Raw genomic sequence first — 20,471 nt, forward strand, 5'->3', positions numbered from 1 at the left:
AAATTATTTAAAATACCTGCATTGTTTGGGTAACTTTGCCTCTAAATTGCAAGTACCATTTTATTTTAATGTCTGTCAGAAATATTTGGTTCATTTGTAATTCTGCCTTTACTGACATAACCATTATTAACTAGAGATTTCCATTGTGGGGTAAAGGGCAGGAGGTACTGTGTTGGGTTCTTTTTATATGCACCTGTTGCTGGTTTGGATGTTACTGGAAGGTTTTGTGCAGACAGTAATAATTCCTTTCTCCTGTTTCTTTATGCTCCCCGTGGCTTTGCCAAGTATTCCTTTTTCTTCTTACCTTTGGGGCAGACTTTCCAACAATTGTACAGCCCAGTGAGTTCACAGCCAATCTTCTGGGCGTCACAATGAAAAAACTCATGAAAAGGGACTTGGCTAACAGTGGCTGAAGTGTTGCTGGTGTGGTGCCACTGGTAGGCGTGGTTTGTTTAGAAAGAGAAGTAAAATGCTTTTCTCTGTCATGCTCTCATTGCATTCGTTCCTTTTTCCCTCTTTGGTGGTCTTTGATTTTTCTCCCTGCAATCAACTTAGTCTCCTTAACACTGGAAGCGTCTTCTTATTGTTACTGTTTTCCATATGATATAACTATGTTTGATCTCTTCATTTTTAAGAAGTCCTGTCTTTATTGCAGCGGCCTACTAAGTAAGTCTTGCTGAGACTTGGGATGCTCCCATAACAGGGTCGAAGGGACCATAAGACCTTGTCCTGCCCAGCCTTCAGCTTAAAGCAAAGTTAGACCAGATCGCTCAGGGCTTTATACAATCGGGTCTTGAAAACTTCCAAGGGTGGAGATGGCACATGTTCCAGAGCTCAGCTGCTCGACTCCCCAGAGCAAACTTCATGGTCTTCTTCATATCCAGTCAGATATAAGGATTCTCATTGATTATTAGATTGTCCTTTGCCTTCACATTGCTTTCCTTTCAAAATTACTCCGTAAGTTTATAAGAAGCAGCATCTATCCAATTTGCGTTGCTTACTATAATTCTTGAATTTATTTCTCCTGATTCTCTTTAAGCATTCTGAAATGCTAACTATGTTGTCTGTGCACCATTTCCCTCAAAAGTCTCTTCGTGCAACCTCTTTGTGGAACAGCGTCAGTACTTTTCAGGTTCACACTGGAATCCGTTACCCAGCCAGTATTGCAGGAGGGCTCTCCCTGCGCTTACCTCTAGGAAACGCTCTGCTCCTTGAACCCGCAGTTATCTCTTTCTTTCAGGCTGTGGCCCTTAATTCTGAATTTTTTAAGTATTGCTTATGTAAGTATTTCTTGCAACATGCAAACCTGTATGTAAAAACCTCTGTCTACAATTATTTTCACTTGGAGCTAAGTTTTATGAAGTTACATTTTAATACAAACGGAAGGAAGGGATGTAGTATTTAGACTGAAATGCCCTGCTGGGAGTGAATGAATGAGGAAGGGTGTTTTGTCTTGTCATTTGATTTAGTTGCTTTTTAAGTGGTTGATGTAGAGAGGTTTTAATTTTGCTGTTTATCCGGACATTCTGAGGAAGTCTGATGTTTCGGTAAAGGGCTGTATGGGTTTCATTGCTAGGTGGCATTCTGGAGGGGTTTTACTGTGCTGTGAAACAGTGATAGTTGATGTTCCTGATGGTGTTTAATTTCAATTATGTGTTTTTTTTTCCTTTATTGCTTTAAATAAACATTATTATAGTTTAAAAAAAAAAAGAGGCTGTAGTCACACAATTAAAATAATTTGTCGAAAAATCCACAAACTGAATAGAATCAGTAATCAGACTTATAATTTATAAAGTGCTGACCCAAATCCGGGAGGTTTGTCGGGTGCCGCTCAGGGATTTGTTTTACCACCGGATTTTTATTTTTTTTTTAATTGAATTCCTGGTGCCTGTAAGTTCGGGAGAAAAGACGGTATTAATGCCACTGTGAAGTGCTTCGGTCTTGTCGGTAGCATTTTGTGGCCCGCAAATCGCTTTCCCCCGGCGGTGCGGGGAAGGCGCCGCCGGGAAGGGCCCGGCCGTTTCCCGCTGCGGTCGCTTTGCTGCCGCTGCGGGGCTTGCGGGGTCGTCGCTGTCGCAGGGTTTTGCTCTCTGGTTTTTGCCCGGCTCCCCGCCGCTCTCTGTCCCCGCCCGCTCCCTGCTCCCTCCGTGCGGGAGGCGGGGCCCCGGACCGCCGAGGCGGCTGCTGCGGCCGCGGGAGAGTGGGGGAGACGCGGTTTAGCGAAAAAGGCGCGGTGGGGTGTTAAAAAAGCAAGAAGCGACTCCGCCGGGACTCGAACCCGGAACCTTTGAATCCCTTCAAACCCTCTAGAAGTCCAATGCGCTATCCATTGCGCCACGGAGCCACCTGTTGGATTTTGCGCGCACCGCCCAGAGAGCCTGCGCGCCCCGCGGGTGGATGCGGGGGGGTGCAGAGGATGCGGAGCGCTCGGGGGCGATGCGGAGGGTGCAGGGGATGCGGAGCGCTCGGCTCAGCGCCGGGCAGCGCATCCCGCTCTGCTCTTGTTGTAAACCGCTAGGAATGGGCTCGGGCTCTGAGCAGCCTCAGCCCTGCCCCGGCGGAGCCCTCGCCACAGCGCTGCGGCGCCGCTGCTTGTGAAAGGTGTTTATGAAGTTCGTGTCGGTGGCGAGGCCCTGCGCAGGCTGCCCGGGAAGTGTGGCTGCCCCATCCCTGGGGCAGCTGATTAGGACACACAGTCCACTAGGCACTGGATCAAGGGCTGAGATACTGAGTGTAATGAATAACCAGGGTGACTTGAGTAAGGACAGTGCACTGTTGGTACGACCTCTGACTGCCGTGCACTCAGGCGGCGCCTGTGGCCAGCAGTGAGCCTGAGCTGGCTGATTATTAAATACCTCCTGCAACGCTGCCCGCAAACTGGGGGGGTACTGGGAGGCTTCAGCAGTTACAGAAAGCATCATATTGGAATTACAATTCCAAGCTATCAAACCGTTGTGAAGCCAGAGTAAACACAGACCAAGAATCATCAAATTATACAAGATTCAGGGTATAGGTCTTATTGAATTTACAAACTCTTCTGTTATGGACAGAACTCTACATAAGTGCTCCCACAGAAGCTACACAAGGTGTGGAATGATTGCTTTGTGTCCTCAAGGCTCTGCACTGCATAAAAGCAACAACTTTTGTTTCTAGGAACTGAGCCGATCTTCAGAATAGTAAGCTTGAATTTATATTTGTGCAACTCAAATAAACCACTTGTAAGTAACTAAGAATCACCATAAATCTCTCGTAGTTTGTGAACACCTGGGCACATTTCTTCTGGGGTGCAGTGAGTGTCACCGGTGTGGTTTGGTGGTAACACGGTACTTTGGGACAGCACAGCACTAAGTGACTGCAGGTAATGAAGAATCAGAATTTGCTGTGAGAAGACCATTTCTGAATGTGTACAAGTAAAGAATCCTGACACTCATATGATTGCTATTTCCTCTCATATTTTTGTTTTAGTTAGTTGATTTGCACAGGCTGTTGGTGCCATTCCTGCAGGAGGACTATCTGGGGAAGCATTGAGGAATTGTCCGGAGATATTTCAAATTGTTCAAGTCCGTTGCCTTTTTTATTTTGTAAATATAGTCCTAATGCAAAACCTATCTTTCCTTTCGGGCAGCAGATGGAGCTGCTGCATGAGAAACGGGACAGCTCTCAGATCATGAATTAACTAAACGGGGTTGTGTTAGGCAAAACCAGCAAATGAGATTAACTTTTGCTGGTGCTTTCACTTAGATCCATCTTTTGGACTTTCCCTCTTCTGGAGCTGGCTGAAGTCCACTTCTATTGCAAGCTGACTTTCATCTTAGCTCCTCTTCAACTTTATCCTCTGTTTCAAGGAGTAGAAGTTTCTTGAGTACAGTTCTGCTAGTTTTAGTTACTGGCACTTAGAAAATTTTCGCTAAACTTGGCTAGGTGCCATTTTGCTAATTTTAATCCAGAGGAGAAACTGAGGTAGGAATACATTAACACAGGACAGCAAGTTGCATCATGGTAGGATAAAAATAGCGCTGTCCTACAGCACTCTTCACTGATTAAAGAAAAAATGTTCTTTGAGAAACTTTTTACTTGGGTTTCAGCATTAACTTCTGCCCTTATGGGAATAAAAAGCAGTTTGTACTGTATAGCCAGTTAATTTTTTCCAATGTGAGCTTTAGTGAATTTAGGTGATTTCCAAATTTACAGAGCTTCCACTGATTTTTGTTGGGAGTGCCATCATCTTTTTCTAAGAACCTTTATAGTAAATGTACTTGTTGAGAGCCAGAGATCGTAGGAACTACAAAGAGGCTGTTCTCTCCAGATTACCTAAGTGGGACCGTTACACAGTTTGTACATTTCAGGGGGGTTTTTCTTTCTCTCCTTTGAAGTGGGGATTATTACCCCATTACTGTTATAATGATTTCTTTGTGTAGTGCAGCAAGAGAAACACTCTTTAAGCTGGCCGGGAAAAATGCTGGAATGCACAGGGCATGAGAATCCTGGAAAAGAACTCTTTCAGGGATGGTTCCTTTCAGTAATTTACAATTGATTATTGGTTTGGTTTGGTTTATTGACGTGAAGAGAACGTTTCATGTTGTAGATGCTTCTACGTGCCTGCCCTTTCCCCAGCCGTGAAAAAGGTGAAAGAAATACCATCAGCCCCCCTCCAAAACTGGAGTGGTTTGAGTAGATGCTTACACCCAGATAGAGGCTCAGGAACTTTTCAATCGTATTTTTTATACAAGTTTCCCTTATTCTATAAGCTTGCTACAAAGTCATCACTTGTTTTTGTGAATCCTGTGATGACAATGTGTTCTATTGTATGCATAAAAATGGGAATAGAGCTTCCTAATTTACCTTCAAGCACTAAACCTATTCAAGGCTAGTTTGGAAGCAAAATGGGCACTTCTTGTATGAATTACTATATTGTTGGTATTAGTTACATAGAGGCCTTATGGATTTTGGCTGACAGTTTTTCTTCTTGTGTTTCAGCAATACAGTTATCTTCTAGACATAGTTGTGTGGTTTATGTACTAAGCGAAACGAGAAAAGAGTGAAACAGCATTTGGTGAAAGTGTGAGAAATGGTACCTGTAGGCAGGCTGGACAGGTAACATTCACACTGAGTTAAAGTGAAACCTGACAGAGGAATTACTTTGGAATCCCTGGAAGATATGAGGGTACAGTGGAATGGCCAGGTGAATAAAAGAAGGGGTAGAAGAGAAACATGGAGCCCTGGGCTATGATAAAAGAGAGTAATGATGATCCTTTGAGATTGTTTTTTCAAGGTTTTCACTCCAACAATGCAGAATGGGTTTAGGGTGAGCATGCAGCTAATCCCCAGCAGAACATGATGAAATCGGTCCCCAACAGCCAGTACTAGTTTGCTTCTTCGTAAAATCAGAAATTCAGACTGTTTTGCAGTCTGTGCCAGCAGAGCTTCTGTGACATACACCCAGCATGGGAATTTACTTCTGCAAACCATACATAGCTAAACTTTAATATACTTAAAAAATTATAAAATCATTAGTTTTCATCTCATGGATTTTAACATTCCTGACATGATACCCCTCTTCCTTGAGGTTATACCTAAAAGCAAGTTAGTGAACTGTTGTTTTGCACCAGGAAGTACTGGTTCATTACAGTCCCAGTAAGGAAAAGACTCAGACTGTAAATTATTGCTTAAAATACCATCTATTGGAGCAAACACTATAAAGAAAAAGTATAGTGTAGATAATTTTATGCCCTTCCAGGTGCTGAGTTGTGTGGTACCGAACAGGTCTCAAATCAGAGCCCAGCACAACGGGCAGATCATTGTCCATTGAAAGGCCATCTGATATTTTGGTCTTTTGAGCTCTTACTGGAGTTTTTTTAAAACAATTCTAGTTCTCATTTCTGCTGTCAAGAAAGCTAGTTCACTTAGGAACTGTTTGCTGCACTTCTAGATAAAGGAAGGACACACGGGTGATAAAATTGCCGATACCGAGTGGGAGCTGCCCACAGGCTTCTGTGTTACAGCCAGCGCTGAGCCGCTCCTCCAGCCAAGGGAAACATGCTGCGCAGCACAGGTCTGACAGCCACGCTGTACACACAGTGCAGCACTGGCCTGTGCATGCCGGGCAGATTGCAAACTCCTCAAAACAGTGGTCTTCTGCTTAGGATAAATATCACTCGGATAAATAAAAGTGATGTAGTTGCACACTTAGGTTTTGAGAGCATAGATGTTTTGAAGGCAGATCCACAGACTAGGTGAGTGGGGAATGATCCTAACTGAAACTCTTAAGGGGGTTTCCATAGTCAAATAATAGTAATACGTGATAAAATATAATGTTATATCTGGAGTCGGTAAGTTTACTTCTCCCTAGTAACCCATTGAGCTCTGGACTGGTGGAGGGTGTTTTGAGCTTGTGCATAGTTTCACATAGATGCAAACATGTAAATTTTGTTGTTAGGTGTTTAAAGTTTTTCTTCCACTTTAGAAGTAAACATTTTTTAGGATTTTTTTTAAGAAATAGTCTGCCAAACTCTCAGCTGAAAGTAGGAACTGCTGTATTTCATAATGGTTCATTGGCAAATAGTTGGCACATTTTTCACCTAGTAGAAAAGTAATAATTTTTTTAAAAGTGTGAAAATGTTCACGCAACACAAATATATATTTCTTTATATTGTAGCTTAATGTACTTAGGATACTTCAATACAATCCTCTCAAAACTACCCAATGACTGCTGTGTTACAGACCAGTGTACTTCTTTCATCAGATTTCTGGATGTATTGGTTAATGTTAGTGTGACTTTTAGGACTGATATGGATACCTGTGCCACTAAACTTTAGGTTTTACAATGCAATGCCGTCAGTCTTGAAACTTGCTTACTCTCTCATTCCAACAGAGAACAGACCCTGTCTCCCAGAAAGCCTTGTCTAGGCTCACATTGAAACCCTATTTAAACAAGCCCTCCAGGACAGGAGGCGAGCTGGATTCTGGTTTAGTTCCATTTTGTGGGATACTACTGCTTATGTAGAAGTCTGTGATACCTTTGCATGCAGACTTACTGTTGTATTGTAAACACTTAGAATGCCTTTGAAATAGGTGAAGTATAAATGAAGGAAAATATATCAAAAGAGAGCAGCTTTTACTACTGCAGCGACTTGTAAATGAGCTGTATCTGTCTTCTTTTACTCTTATACTGAGAATATGTAAAACTTCAGACAGATGCCTGAGGAAAAGTTCAGTGAGTTAAACTTCAGTTCTTAAAAGCACTGAAACACTCTTTTCAGGCTGTACTTGATACAGCATAAAATCTGCCATGAGAACTTCTGGTAAGTGCAAGGTTACAGATATAACACAATCAAGGGCTAAGCAGTGCTGCAGGTAGAAGCCCAATGCTTTGCCTGCAGCGCACTGGGATTTTAATGCAATCTAAGCCACACTTGTGCCACTTAACAGGTGTTCAGATATTGTGCAAATTCAGGGCTTGGCTGAAGCAATGAGCTTTGCTCTGAGTCACAGGGGAGTTCCTGCAAATTACATTTGAGAACCAAAGTTCTACTTGGTGATGTCCCATACTGCGGCAGTGTGGATCACCCTATCTGTGCACCAGCATTGTGTTATTGCCGCAGACTGCTGCACGGTATGGTGAGGCAAGGCTGGAGAGCCATCGGATGAAGGTTCTCAGTGCACAGCACAGTGTTGATGGAAGCTTGTTATGAGGAATGCAGTGGTACAGAAGTCAGCAGGTAAGGAAAGCACAGTGGTCATGACTGAAATCAATAGAATCCAACTTTAACACTTCTTTAAAAGGTGGTTCATGGCTTGAATGCAGCAACACTGCATGAAGGAGTAGGAGGAAAATGCGAAGGGATGGGAAAGAAATCCTTTGGGCTATCCACTGAAAGACCAATAAAACTGTTGTATAGACAGACTTTGAAAAGCATGAAGTTTGCTACCATAAAATAAATCAAAAAGACTTTGAACAAATTTGAATTGGTAATGCACGTTTAGACTGGCTTGGTATTTTGTGTTATCTACCTGTGGTGTTTTTTATCTGGTTCTGGGAATCTTGGCACTGCCTTTATCTTATCTTCAAAGGGAAAAGAAATAATACTGTTTATCAGAATTGCCCTATGTTCACAAAAATAGGACTGGTAGCATTTTTGCAAGTAAACTCAATTGATACAAAGAAATTCCTGACTCACCACCAATGTGGTCTCCAGCTAGAACCAAAGTACCTTAACATTTCAGCTAGCTAGTTCTTTGAGTCCAAAGATGTAGTAGAAAAATAAGATATTGCTTTTTGCACATGCAATCAGATACTAGCATCTAGTAAGTAAAGGACCTGCCTGACTTTTACAGGCAGATCCACCTACTAAGAAGGGATGAGATTATGACCGATATTGAACCTTATGGTGAGCTCCTCATAGAGCAGCTTCTGAACTGTTGCAATTTTTAGCCCAAGTGTATTATAGGCTCTGGTTCTTCAAGCTGAGAAGCAGCTGTGGAGTCTTTTCAACAGTGCATACTGGCTGAAGTTCAGCATCACACTAACAATGCTGCTTGTGATTGCCTTCAGGTACAGGTAGAATGAATTGTCATCTAGCTACAAAGGAACACATAGACATACAGAAAGAGGAAAGACTTACTAGACCATAGTGGTCAACAACACCTGTTGAAGAGCTTGATGATGTTATGTACGTTTGTTTGTTTGTTTAGAGTCTTCATTGTATAAATACTGTCACAATTAGTCTTAACCTTCAAAATATCTCCTAAGTTGCGTGTGCTGAATTAATTTGGAGATTTTATACTAGTCTGTTCTGCTGAGATGCTAGGTTTGTTAGTACTTGATCACTCAATTGCTGTCAGATCACCTGCCAGGGCAAATTTGACCTGCATCAAGCATGAACATTTTACTACTTCTGTCAATCAGTAAACATGCACCATTCATGTTAACCTTAGGCCAGTTGCAGGAGGATGGGCAATAACTAGTCTGGGCATAGAGTTAGGGAGTTACTGACATGCGAGAGCAAAGCGATGCTTCCAAAGTTCTTTGAGTCAATTTGTGCTAGTGGAGCAGGTTTGTACCAGATCCAAGTGAAATGCAAGAACATATGTATGGAATCAGACCAAAAGTGTATCAGTCTCTTCATAGGACAAGCTTATGCTTATGAAAGTGTTAGAAGAACATAAGTAGACAGGTACACTTATTACGTTAGGATATAATGACAGCTTGGTAGTTTGTTGTGTAAGGATTTTCAGTGATTTTGGTTGTCCATGCCTGTTTTTAAAATAGTGTTTTGTTTTGTTGTTTTCAATGTACATACTGTTTCTTAAGCTCATTTATACTTTTGCTACTCAGAACATCTGTGACAACGTTTCCCATTGAAAAAACTGTTTCTTCTGTTTTACAGCTTCTGCTTAATAATTAAAAATATGTTCTTATGAAGGAGAGAAAGTTGCACTTGTGTTATGTAAGGGAGGTAAATGAAGGATGGTTAGCCTGTGACTTCCATAAGCAGTAAATAGAGAATCATCATTCTCAACAACCACAAGTTGTTTCCTGTAAGCAACTTGTGATACGTATTGGCTACCTAACAATTGAAAAAAAAATGGTTTGAAGTTTGATATAAAGATAAAGTAACTCAGTGTTTGTGATAGTGTTTGTGAAATGTCTGGAAAACAGAACTGTATCACAAGGAGAAAACTAAACAGATACATTCCATATAACTGAATAGTCTGAGTGTCACTGTTGAGACATGACATGGTGAGGTGGAAGCAAGTTTCTTTATTGATGTTCCATGGCTGGCCAGCCGGCTCTTGGTCTTACGCATGCCTCTTATACCCTTTATCAACACACACATCTCCACATGATTGGGTTAATCTATACATAAACAGCCTGTGACTGAACGGTACTTCTTTCTCACGCAGTCCTGTATTGTCTTCTCGCTTCCTGTCCCACGATCTCCAAGTTCCGCAGGTGTTGCCTCCTTGTTTACATCTCGGCCTTCTGGGTACAGTCAGCAGGGGTCTTCAGCCCACTGTGGACCCCCACAATTCCCTCTTTTTGTATTTCTGCTAAAGAAAATTGCCTGTTGTCTGCTGCAGGGTCCTTCACAGCAGGCACACAATGCAGGGCAACATCAATAGCACAACTACAATAACATACCCACTCTTAAAACAGGTAAGTGAAGCAGCATTAATATTTGACCGCACTGAGTAATATCATAGGTACAGTTGAAAAGTACACAAGCATTAACTTATACTCCATTCAGCACTTGAGTACTGCGTTCAGTTCTGGGTCCCTCACCACAAGAAGGATGTTGAGGCTCTGGAGCGTGTCCAGAGAAGAGCAACGAAGCTGGTGAGGGGGCTGGGAGGAGGGGCTGGGAGAAGAGGAGGCTGAGGGTAGACCTTATTGCTCTCTACAACTACCTGAAAGGAGGTTGTGGAGAGGAGGGAGCTGGGCTCTTCTCCCGAGTGAGGGGGGACAGGACAAGGGGGAATGGCCTCAAGCTCCACCAGAGGAGGTTCAGGCTGGACATCAGGAAAAAATTTTTCATGGAAAAGGTCATTGAGCACTGGAACAGGCTGCCCAGGGAGGTGTTTAAGGGACGGGTGAATGAGGTGCTGAGGGGCATGGTTTAGGGAGTGTTAGGAGTGGTTGGACTCGATGATCCAGTGGGTCCATTCCAACCTAGTGATTCTATGATTTTTACTGATCTTAACAGCGCTAACTCGTGGTTCCTGTATTATAAGTCTACATAGATTGCATTCTAGTTATTATTACAGTTTTTTAGCTGTAGAAGATAAGACCAATCATCTACAAGAAATGGTGTTCTTTTTAGTGATGTTAGCAAGAGTTATCCATACACTTATTTACGGCTGTTTGATTTTCCACACATGGCTTCCATGGCTTATCCACAACAGGCTGAACACAACGAGCAGGGTACCACCGAGGTCCTTCATCTGTGGAAACACAAGCATACCCTCGACCCCAAGTTAATAGCTTGCGTGGGCCTGACCATTGACCACTTTGAAGGTCCTTCACTTGAACCTTCACTCCATTAGAGATAGCCACAGTGGACTTCAAGAATTCAAAGTGTCAAATCATTGGGGGATTTTGATGTTCCTCATTGACAGTTAAGAAATTTAATACATACATCACCCTGTTCAGCCTTGCTTCAGGTGATTCCCCAGACATTCCTACCTTTTGTTTTTGTAAAAGGCACTTAGGTGTACCATGGGCACGTTCTACAAGTGCCTGACTGGTGGGGAGTGAGGAATACCTGTAGTATGGCTGACACCCATAATTGTAAAAATGCTTTCACCCACCCAGAAACATAGGCAGGACCGTTGTCGGTTGAGGAACACGACAGGTGGCAAAGGCTTTTTGCCAATGCCTAATAACATCCTTTGCTGTTTCTCCAATATCTGCAGTAGCAATGATGACAGAAGAAAAGGTGTCAATCGATACATGCACATACTTTTGTCAGCCAAATTTCATAATATGAGTTATATCAGTTTGCCAAATTTGTAGGGCCTGTAAGCCTCTAGGATTTACTCCACAGACTGTCGGACAAGGTTGTCCTTGGCAATCAGGACATGAGGCAACGATAGATCGAGCTTCAGTAGTAGAAAGTTGAAACTGTCTTTTGAGTGCTCTGTGACTCTGGTGAAAAAATTGATGAGAAGCAATTGTTTGTTGCATAATGTTTGGTACTGGTCCTAATGCTACTGCAGATACTAACTGGTCAGCCCAGGCATTTCCTTCTGCTATAAAACCAGGTAAATCAGTATGGCTTTTTATATGCAAGATATAATAGGATAAGCTGCATTTTTGTACGGTTTCCCACAACAGCTTCATAACTCCAAACAACAGGTGGTTTGTCACTTCTCCAAGAACTGCTTTATCCAATCTCTGCACTAGGCCTGCAACATAAGCAGAGTCAGTTACCACATTTATGGCTTGTGGGAACTTGAAATGCCAATGTGACTGCTAGTAATTCCACCACTTGTGGGGAGCCTTGCTGGTGCTCAATTAAATGTTGCCAGTTTTGGCCATCAAACCATGTAACAGCAGCTTTTCCCATTTTCCCAGACCCATCAGTGAAAACTGTGGGTCCATCAACAGGTGCTGTTTGGCTTAATAATTTCTGTGCCATAGAGATTTGAGTTCCCAATTTACAAAGTGGCTGAGAAGCGAAACAATACGATATCTGGCCTGTAACATCCAGGAGAGCAGCTTGAAGTGCAGAACTATTGGCAAGACACCATTCAAAATATTGAACTTGCAGAGGAATAACAATACATTCTGGATCTCATGCCAATAGTCCCACACATCATGTTTGAATTTTAATAATGAGTTCAGCTAACAACTCATATAATCCTGGAGCAGCCTTTTTTTTTTTCAAAATGGTAAGAAGATCCACTCCGATACTTGGAGGGGATCTTCCCACCCCTGATCCCACTGCACGAGTGCGGCATAGGGCATTGTGCCCTCCACAAAGACTAATGCCTGTGCTGCAATATCTGTGTCCCCTTTTAATAAATCAACTAGGGGTTGTATTTGTGATGACGTAAGGCCCAAATAGGGTCTCAGCCAATTTATAATTCCAACTATTTTTTGAACATCGTTTAAAGTCCTGATTTCAGTTACTATTTTAATTGCCTGAGGTTGGACTGCTTTGGCCAGTACTTTCATGCCCAAGTACAACCACGGCTGAACACGTTGTACCTTTTCAGGGACAATGACTAGACCATAAGATTCCAACATTTGTCTAGTGTCCCTTTCCAATTCTCCTAATTGTTATGACATTGCAGCAGCCAATAAGATGTCATCCATATAATAACAGCAATAGCATTCAGGTTATTTCTGCCACACAACACTCAGTGCCTGGGCTACAAACCACTAACAGACAGTAGGTGAGTTTTTCATCCCTTAGGGTAAAACCTTCCAATGATATCTTTTTGTGGGTTCCGCATGATTAGTCAAAGGAACTGTAAAAGCAAATTTTTCAACATCTTTTTCATCTAAAGGAATTGTAAAGAAACAATCCTTTAAGTCCATGACCAATATGTCCCACTGCATTGGAATCATTGTCAGGGAAGGTAGTCCTGGTGGACTCCCAGGCTGCAAGCACTTCATTGATTTTTCGCAGGTCATGTAATAATCGCCATTTTCCTGATTTCTTTTTTGATCACAAAACCTGGTGTGTTCCAAGGACTGTGTGGCTCTTCAATATGGCCTGCAGCTAACTGTTCTGCCACTAATGTGTGCAGGGCTGTGAGTTTCTCTCTATTGAGGGGCCACTGATCCACCCACACTGGCTTGTCTGCAAGCCATCGCAACCTTAAAGCGTGTTTTTAATGCCCTGCAGGATAGTGACTCCTATGGAAAATCCATTGTCCCAGTCTTGTCCCCAGAGGTTTAAGGGGGCTGGAGTAATATGAGGTCATACAGTGGCATTTTGCCCTTCGCGATTCGTGATAATTACAGGTTTTGCTGCAATAAGACTAGTAGCCATACTTGCTAGTCCCACTACTCCTAAAGTTGCAGGTACCACAGGCCAGGAATCAGGCCAGTCCCTCTGAGTAATGATAGTAACATCAGCCCCTGTGTCAAGCAGTCCAATATTTGAACGGAATATGGAAAAGCGATGTTCATAGCAAGAATACATTTCATTTGTGGCCTTGTGTCTGAGAGAGATTGTGACCAATAAATTTGAGGCAGTCCGGTGGATCCAAATCCCCCATCTCCACAGATGACTGGCTCTGTTTTAGGAACACTGCTTTTAAAAGTCACGAATTGCACAATGTGAGTTCCCTCTTCTATTGTAAGGTGGGGATGATAGTAGAAACCATTGCACAAATTTGTCCTGTAAAATCCTCATCAATTACCACCACATGAACTAGAATGTTTTGTAAGATAGCACTGGAATGTCTGATAAGTAAGGCACTGAGTCCATGACCGATGGGCCCCCCCGGCTTTCAGAGGGACCTTGTGTACTCCCTGTGTATTAACAGTTACTGTGTGGGCAGTGGATACATCCATCTCCCATTTCCCGGCTGTAACAATTGTCCACTTATATGATATTTGGACTGGCATTGTTTGGCAAAGTGTCCAACTTTCCCACACCTGAGACATCTGCTAACAGCTGGTGTAATCGCTGATTTAGCAGTGCCACCATTCATTTTTCGTCTATTTGGACAGGCAGGTTTCAGATGCCCAGTCTTGTGACACTTATAACATACTTTGTTGGGTGTTTTCATGGCTGCCATAGCAGCAGCAAGAGCAGCCATTTTATCGTCTATCCACCTCACCTTGGCACAAGCCATGATCATAGTTTCAAGGGTCGGTTCACCTGGCAAGGCATCTATTATTTTTTGACAATCTGCATTAGCATTATCGCGTGCCAGTTGTGTGATCAACATTGTTTTTACATAGTCATCAAAAACTTGGCGTTCTACGGCAGCCCATAGCTTCTCTACAAATTGTAAAAATGGCTCTCGAACTCCCTGTTTAATTGTTGTATATTTATCCCCTGGTTCAGCCATCTCGGCTGTTCTCATCAGTGCTTCGAGCCCTACTGCTTTGACTTGTTCAAGCACTAAAGGGTGCCACTGAGCTTGATGCTGCGGATTACTAAACTGCCCGGTTCCTGTTAAAACATCTGCGCAGTTCCCACGCCGGGGATCTGACTCGGGGAGCTGCAGATTCCGTATTGCCTGTGCTTCTGCCCTTTGCATCCAAATATTTCGAAAAACTGTGCACTCAACAGGCTGAAACATAATTTGTGCGATTTGGGCAAAGTCATATGGTGTCATTTCTTCCATAGTTAACAACCGAATTAATCGCATCGTTGCAGGGGAGTTGGGACCGTACTCTGTAACAGTTTTTTGAAGTTCCTGTATTAGTTTCCAGGCGTATGGCCTGTACTCATCCCTGATTCCCTGTCCTGGGTCCCCCTGGAATGTCATAGCTGTCGCAGGACCCGGGTCACGCTCCTTTAAGGGTGCAGTTATTGCCTCGGACAAGTCCCAAAGTCCTTCTAGCATAGCCCGTTGTTTTACCTTTTGCCAAAATAAACAGGGATCATACGGTCTCACAGTAACCTGTGCCGGGGATGAACCCCACGCCTGAGGGGTTTGAGGTTTACCAGAGGAACCCCCAGAGGTTTGCTCGGCGTTAGCCTCGCTGTTTCTGTTTTTCGAGGCAGCCGCCTCACCGCCCCCCGCCCCGGGACCGTCCCCCCGCTCCGCCTCACCCGGCACAGGCGGGCGGGAAAAGGCACTGCGCGCCGCGGGCGCCCCTCGCTCTCCAGGGGGCGGCGCGGGACGGGACGGCCGTAGGGGGTTCACTTGCCGTGAGCTTTGTTTATAGATCGGAGAAGCGGAGTCTGTTTCCTCGTCTGATTCATAGACAAGAAAACTTTTTCGCGCCAACCGAGATAGTTTATTTTTTGGGCGCGTTACCGTATCTCCTGAATTTAGGTGTTGAAACGGAGATAGAGGTGCAGAATCTGGATCCGCAGTTAATACGGAAAAGTCCTCTTGCTCCGTTAACAGATCCTCGGCAAACGGAGGCTCGTCTCGGGAGGCGAGGGCTGAAAGATCTTCTGCCCGATCCCTCTGCTTTTTAAAGTCTTTCAAAGAGTCAAACAAAAGGCCCCATGTGGTTAACAAGGACACGGACTCTTCGTCTCCGTGTGAAGCGCTATCGAACAGCCTGTCCCCTATTTCTTTCCAATTCGAAACAGAAAACGATGTTACTATATCTGCATTATAACCCTGCTTCTTGCTCCATAAAAGCATCTTTTGCAACATTGATTCTTCCAGCTTTACACCCCTCTTTTTTAGTATTTGTTTCCACATGCTCGTTATCATTTCTTCCTCTTTAGTTAGTGAGGCTCCCATCTTCCCCCGCAGCTCACCTGTGCTCGGTGTCTCCCCAAAGGTCCCGGCTCCGGAATCAAGCGGCTATTCCCGCCGCTCCTGCTTTGCTGGGGCTCTTGGCTCTGCTGCCGAAACTCCGAAATAACTTAGCAGCTACGCTCGCTGCTCTCTTGGCTGCGCCCGCCGAAACTCTTAACCCAAAACTGTATCATGTCGGAAACTCCTGGCTGTACCACATCAGAGTCACCAGATGTCGCTGCTGAGACACGACACAGTGAGGTGGACGCAAGTTTCTTTATTGATGCTCCACGGCTGGCCGGGCGGCGCTTGGTCTTACACGCGCCTCTTATATCCTTTATCCACGCACGCGTCTCCGCATGATTGGATTAGCCTATAGATAAACAACCTGTGACTGGATGGTCCTTCTTTCTGGCGCGGTCCTGGACCGTCTCCTTGCTTCCTGTCCCACGATCTCCAAGCTCCGCAGGTGTTGTCTCCTTGTTTATCTCTCAGCCTTCCGGGTACCTTAGCCCGGTGTGGACCCCCACCTCTAAGTAGATGTTAATTCACACATTTTAATTTGCTGTGAGTGGTTATCAGTTGTGTAGTTGCTGAGTCGGTATGTATTTAAGTCCTGACTGGTGTTTTGTAGACTCTTTATCTTTACATAAATATTGGCCAAAGCAGCCTATATAAATTGAGTAATATTTTGTATTTCTCTGTAGTGTGTACATGTCAGACTGCACTCAAAATCCAGGTCACTTCAGAGCCTTGACAGCCATCAGTATTAATGCTCATGGTTTCTTTTCAAAGCATTCAGTATTCTTAAGTCCTTCTTAATTTGTCAACGTTTTACTAAGCGTAATTTTATTATTATACCTTAAAACAATGAATTGAACAAGGATCCATGAAGCAAATTGGGGGTTAAAATAAATGAACGAGAATATTGGTAGTCTGCTCAGTACATTGTGTGATGCTGTGTGTTCCTACTCACTATCTGCTCGGAGCTGTGATTTTAAAACCCAGTCCTCCCAGTTCAGGCTGAACAGCATGTGTCCTTTCTGCAACGCTCAGAGCCCTTGCAGATGGAATTGGTTGAACAGAATAGTCTATTCAGATAAATGCAGGGGATTCATTCACATGGAAATCGTTCCCGCTGTAGTAGCTTGGGAGTCAACTGACTCTTCCAGGCTTGCCTGCAAGTGGAGGAGTTCAGGGAGTCACGATGGCATGTGCATGTTTAGCAGGTACGTATGCCGCTGAAATATACACTTTTGCTGGATTTCTTAGCTCCAGAGGATTCCGTCTCTCCAGCGGCAGGCAGAAAGGAGCACCAGCCTGACTGCCCTGGTGATCGTGTGGTGAGAGGGAGCCCTGGTGCTGCGGGCTGGCCCTGCTGGTGCTGACGTCAGTACTATGACAAGAAGTGGAATGTTTTTGATTTAAGCTAAAGCAGTTAAGTTTCGTCTAAGTAATTGTTTGGGGGTTTTTTTTGATAGTTAGACAGGTTGTCCCTCTGGTAGCACGTTTTCTTTCAAGCAGTGTTTTTCCAGACGCTTCATTCTTTGGAGACAATAACAGCTTGTGCATGGCATGAGCTGCACTGAGCAGATGTGGCTCCTGCTGCCATCCCCTCTGTTTGCAGCCTTTCCCTGGCATCTCAAAGGCAAGGTCAGGCAGAGCTGGAGCTAGCTCCAAATTAGCAAGAGAGTTTTGACTGTTGTGAAGTTCATCATAACATTAAAATTAGTCCATGGAAAGTAATAGAATATGTATAAGATTTCTGGGAAAAATTAGCTGTGTGCACATAAGTGGGAAATCCATTCTGTCGTGGCTCTTGTCTGGCTGCACACGATTGATGGAGATCCCTCCCTCCTGTTGCCCAGGCCTGACAAAGCATGCCTGCTTTTTAAAACTACAAAATGAGTCAGAGAGTTTATTTTCTGGTATTTTCGGTATCACCATGGACGTGAGGGGTTCCGCAGGCTCAGGCGTGACCCTGCCCTGCCAAGAGGGACCAGCATCACCGGCTGTTCTGCCCGCCTGACCAAACCCAGGGGTCTGAGAGCTGCGGGAGGATCCTGGCAGCTGCCAGGGTTCCCAGCACAGACTTGTGGGGAAGCGGCAGCAATACTGTTTCTTTGCCTCTCTGGTGTCATATACCCAGTTCAGAAGTTTGTTTCCATTGGGTGTGAGGCGCAGCAGAGCTGGGACCTGTGAAGGCCAATCTGAGCTAACGACAGACTTTGTTTCCTGCAAGTGATACTGAAAACGCCGGCAAATAAACTCTGTACGTCTCATTTTAGTGTTTTAGAAAGCAAGCGCCCTTCATCAAGACTGGTCAACAGAAGGGAGCAATCTCCCTCACTTGTGTGCAGCCAGACAACAGCTGGGGACAGGATATATTTCCCACTTACATGCATATGGATAAATTTTCCCAGAAATGTCTGGCAGAAGGGTTGCAGCTGGAGTGAGCTGAGGCAGGAGGATAAGAATGCAGGGAAAGGACTCATGGAAGCTTTTATGTTCTAGAGGGTAGGTAATGCTCCACAGCTCCATCTGATCATCCCTTTCACAGTCAGAGGACAGACCACACGGGAGTGCTGTGTTTGCAGGCAAGTTCCAGGGCTGAATATAGAAAGTACTAACCATTTACCCTGCACTCACAAACCTCCCCTCCTGTTGCGCCTTTCCACATCCTCATGGGACACCACTGCTATGTCCACCATACCTGTTGCAGAGAGGAGTGCCTAGGGCAGGGCTGGGGGCGGTACTGCAGGGGGACGTATAGGGTGATGTAAGGACCAGTGTGCACCAATAAGAACTGCTCAGCACCAGTAACTAGCTACCCACGCCCCCACAGCAAACCAGGTCCCCAAGGCACAAACCACCCACCCCGGGCCACAGTGCTGCACTCTGGTCACCGGGGCAGCAGGTTGGAAGCACCACTGCTGCGCTTTTTAGTGTTTTTTCATGGTGGGCAACAAAAAAAAGTTTCTGAATTGTCTATAGCAGCAGTAAATAAAGCATTGCTGAAAGAACTCTGGCCCCACTGCTGTTCTTTATTGCCAGAGAAATGGAGATTGTGCCTTCATTTAAGAGCTGCCCTGCTCAAGATGCAGGTATTTATTGCTCTCTACAACTACCTGAAAGGAGGTTGTAGAGAGGAGGGAGCTGGCCTCTTTTCCCAAGTGACAGGGGACAGGACAAGGGGGAATGGCCTCAAGCTGCGTCAGGGGAGGGTCAGGCTGGATATCAGCAAAAAATTTTTCACAGAAAGGGTCATCGGGCACTGGCAGAGGCTGCCCAAGGAGGGGGTGGAGTCACTGTCCCTGGAGGTATTTAAGAGACGGGTAGATGATGTACTCAGGGACATGGTTCAGTGGCAGATAGGAATGGTTGGACTCTATGATCCAAGAGGTCTTTTCCAACCTGGTGATTATATGATTCTATGATTTTGGTCTGATGCCACAGTCCACGGGCACACCAGGACAGACCCACAGTGAACAGTGTTGCTTTTAACAATTAACCTGTAGCTGTAGGCTCTTCTCTCAAGGAATAAAGTTAAATTTTAAGAGCTGTTTAGATCCAGTAAATTTCACTTAGCTTAACCATGCAATGACCATCCAGACAAAGGCTGAAAGACAAGGTTGAATTCCTAGAGGAAAGTTAGTTTTCTCCTGTAACATCTCTGACAGTACTCTCTATTCAATGGAAGTTGTCCTTATGGCAAGTACTTTACCTTCTGAAAAACATTAAGACTAAAAAGGAAAAACTGACCTGGTCCAGAAGTGTTTCTCCACTGGCAGCTGTCCTATTACAAGGAGGCACCATCATCATCAGCCTTGCTGCTGCCACTGGGAGTCCCCCCAGCCCACAGCTGGGGACCAGCAGGAGCTGGTGGCCAACCTCAACCCCACAGTGCATCCCCCAGGCTCCCTCCCAGCCCCTCACCTGGTACAACAGGAGTGGGAACACAGCTGGAAAAGTGAAGGAGATGGTGAGTGTTCATCCAGTCATGCAGGTAGCAAGACCCAACAACGAGTCTGGTGCAGGGCTCAGGCCCCACCAACCTTGTGCCCTGGGACACCTCACCTGTCATTCCTGGAGCCACGCTCCTCTGTCTGGAGGAAGGCAGTCAGCTCCTGGAGTGACGGGCTGCTGGGCAGAGGGGGAGACCACCAGAAATGATCTACCAGCTTGAACAGAACTGCTTACCCTAGTGGCTTAGGCTGTATCTCATCTAAGTTAGTCTCAACTTCTTGGCAGGGTCCATGGGACTATAAAACCCACAATTAAACATGGAAGGAAAAACTCAGGAGTAAGCTAAATGGATTACATGTACAAGATTTGATATTACTTAATCCTACCTTGTACAGTCAATTCATACTCTCATCTCTGAATTTAATGTCTGCAAATTCCACATTTATCTATGCTCTTCCATTAAAAAAAATTTAAAATCACATTATCTCAGTTATACATATTGAAGACGCAGGTTCTTTGGAAAACCTACACTGAGCTTGATGGAGCAAGAGGAGTACGAGAAAACAAGAAAACCTTACTGCAGGTTACTTCAGCGGACAAAGCATGTTAAGGTATGTACA

General features: G+C 44.5%; 1 protein-coding gene and 1 non-coding gene across 2 annotated transcripts; both read right to left on the reverse strand.

The window, feature by feature from the left end:
- Positions 1-1,714: 1,714 nt before the first annotated feature.
- Positions 1,715-20,100, reverse strand: LOC128852926 (endogenous retrovirus group K member 7 Gag polyprotein-like). Its single transcript, XM_054073426.1, has 2 exons — positions 10,846-20,100; positions 1,715-10,047 (listed from the first exon to the last, which is right to left on the reverse strand). Exon 1 carries the CDS (start codon positions 15,886-15,888, stop codon positions 13,999-14,001), a length of 1,890 nt encoding a protein of 629 aa, XP_053929401.1. The 5' UTR covers positions 15,889-20,100; the 3' UTR covers positions 1,715-10,047; positions 10,846-13,998.
- Positions 2,258-2,344, reverse strand: TRNAR-UCU (transfer RNA arginine (anticodon UCU)). Its single transcript is given in 2 exon segments — positions 2,258-2,293; positions 2,308-2,344. It is a non-coding gene; the product is annotated as a tRNA-Arg (tRNA).
- Positions 20,101-20,471: the final 371 nt, after the last annotated feature.

The sequence above is a fragment of the Cuculus canorus genome, chromosome 8 (genome assembly GCF_017976375.1).
Source record: "Cuculus canorus isolate bCucCan1 chromosome 8, bCucCan1.pri, whole genome shotgun sequence".
Classification (NCBI taxonomy): Eukaryota; Metazoa; Chordata; class Aves; order Cuculiformes; family Cuculidae; genus Cuculus; species Cuculus canorus.

What these genes read in the sequence shown, in the direction of transcription:
- LOC128852926 (XM_054073426.1), bottom strand. Translation starts at nt 15,888, where the DNA reads ATGGGAGCCTCACTAACTAAAGAGGAAGAAATGATAACGAGCATGTGG.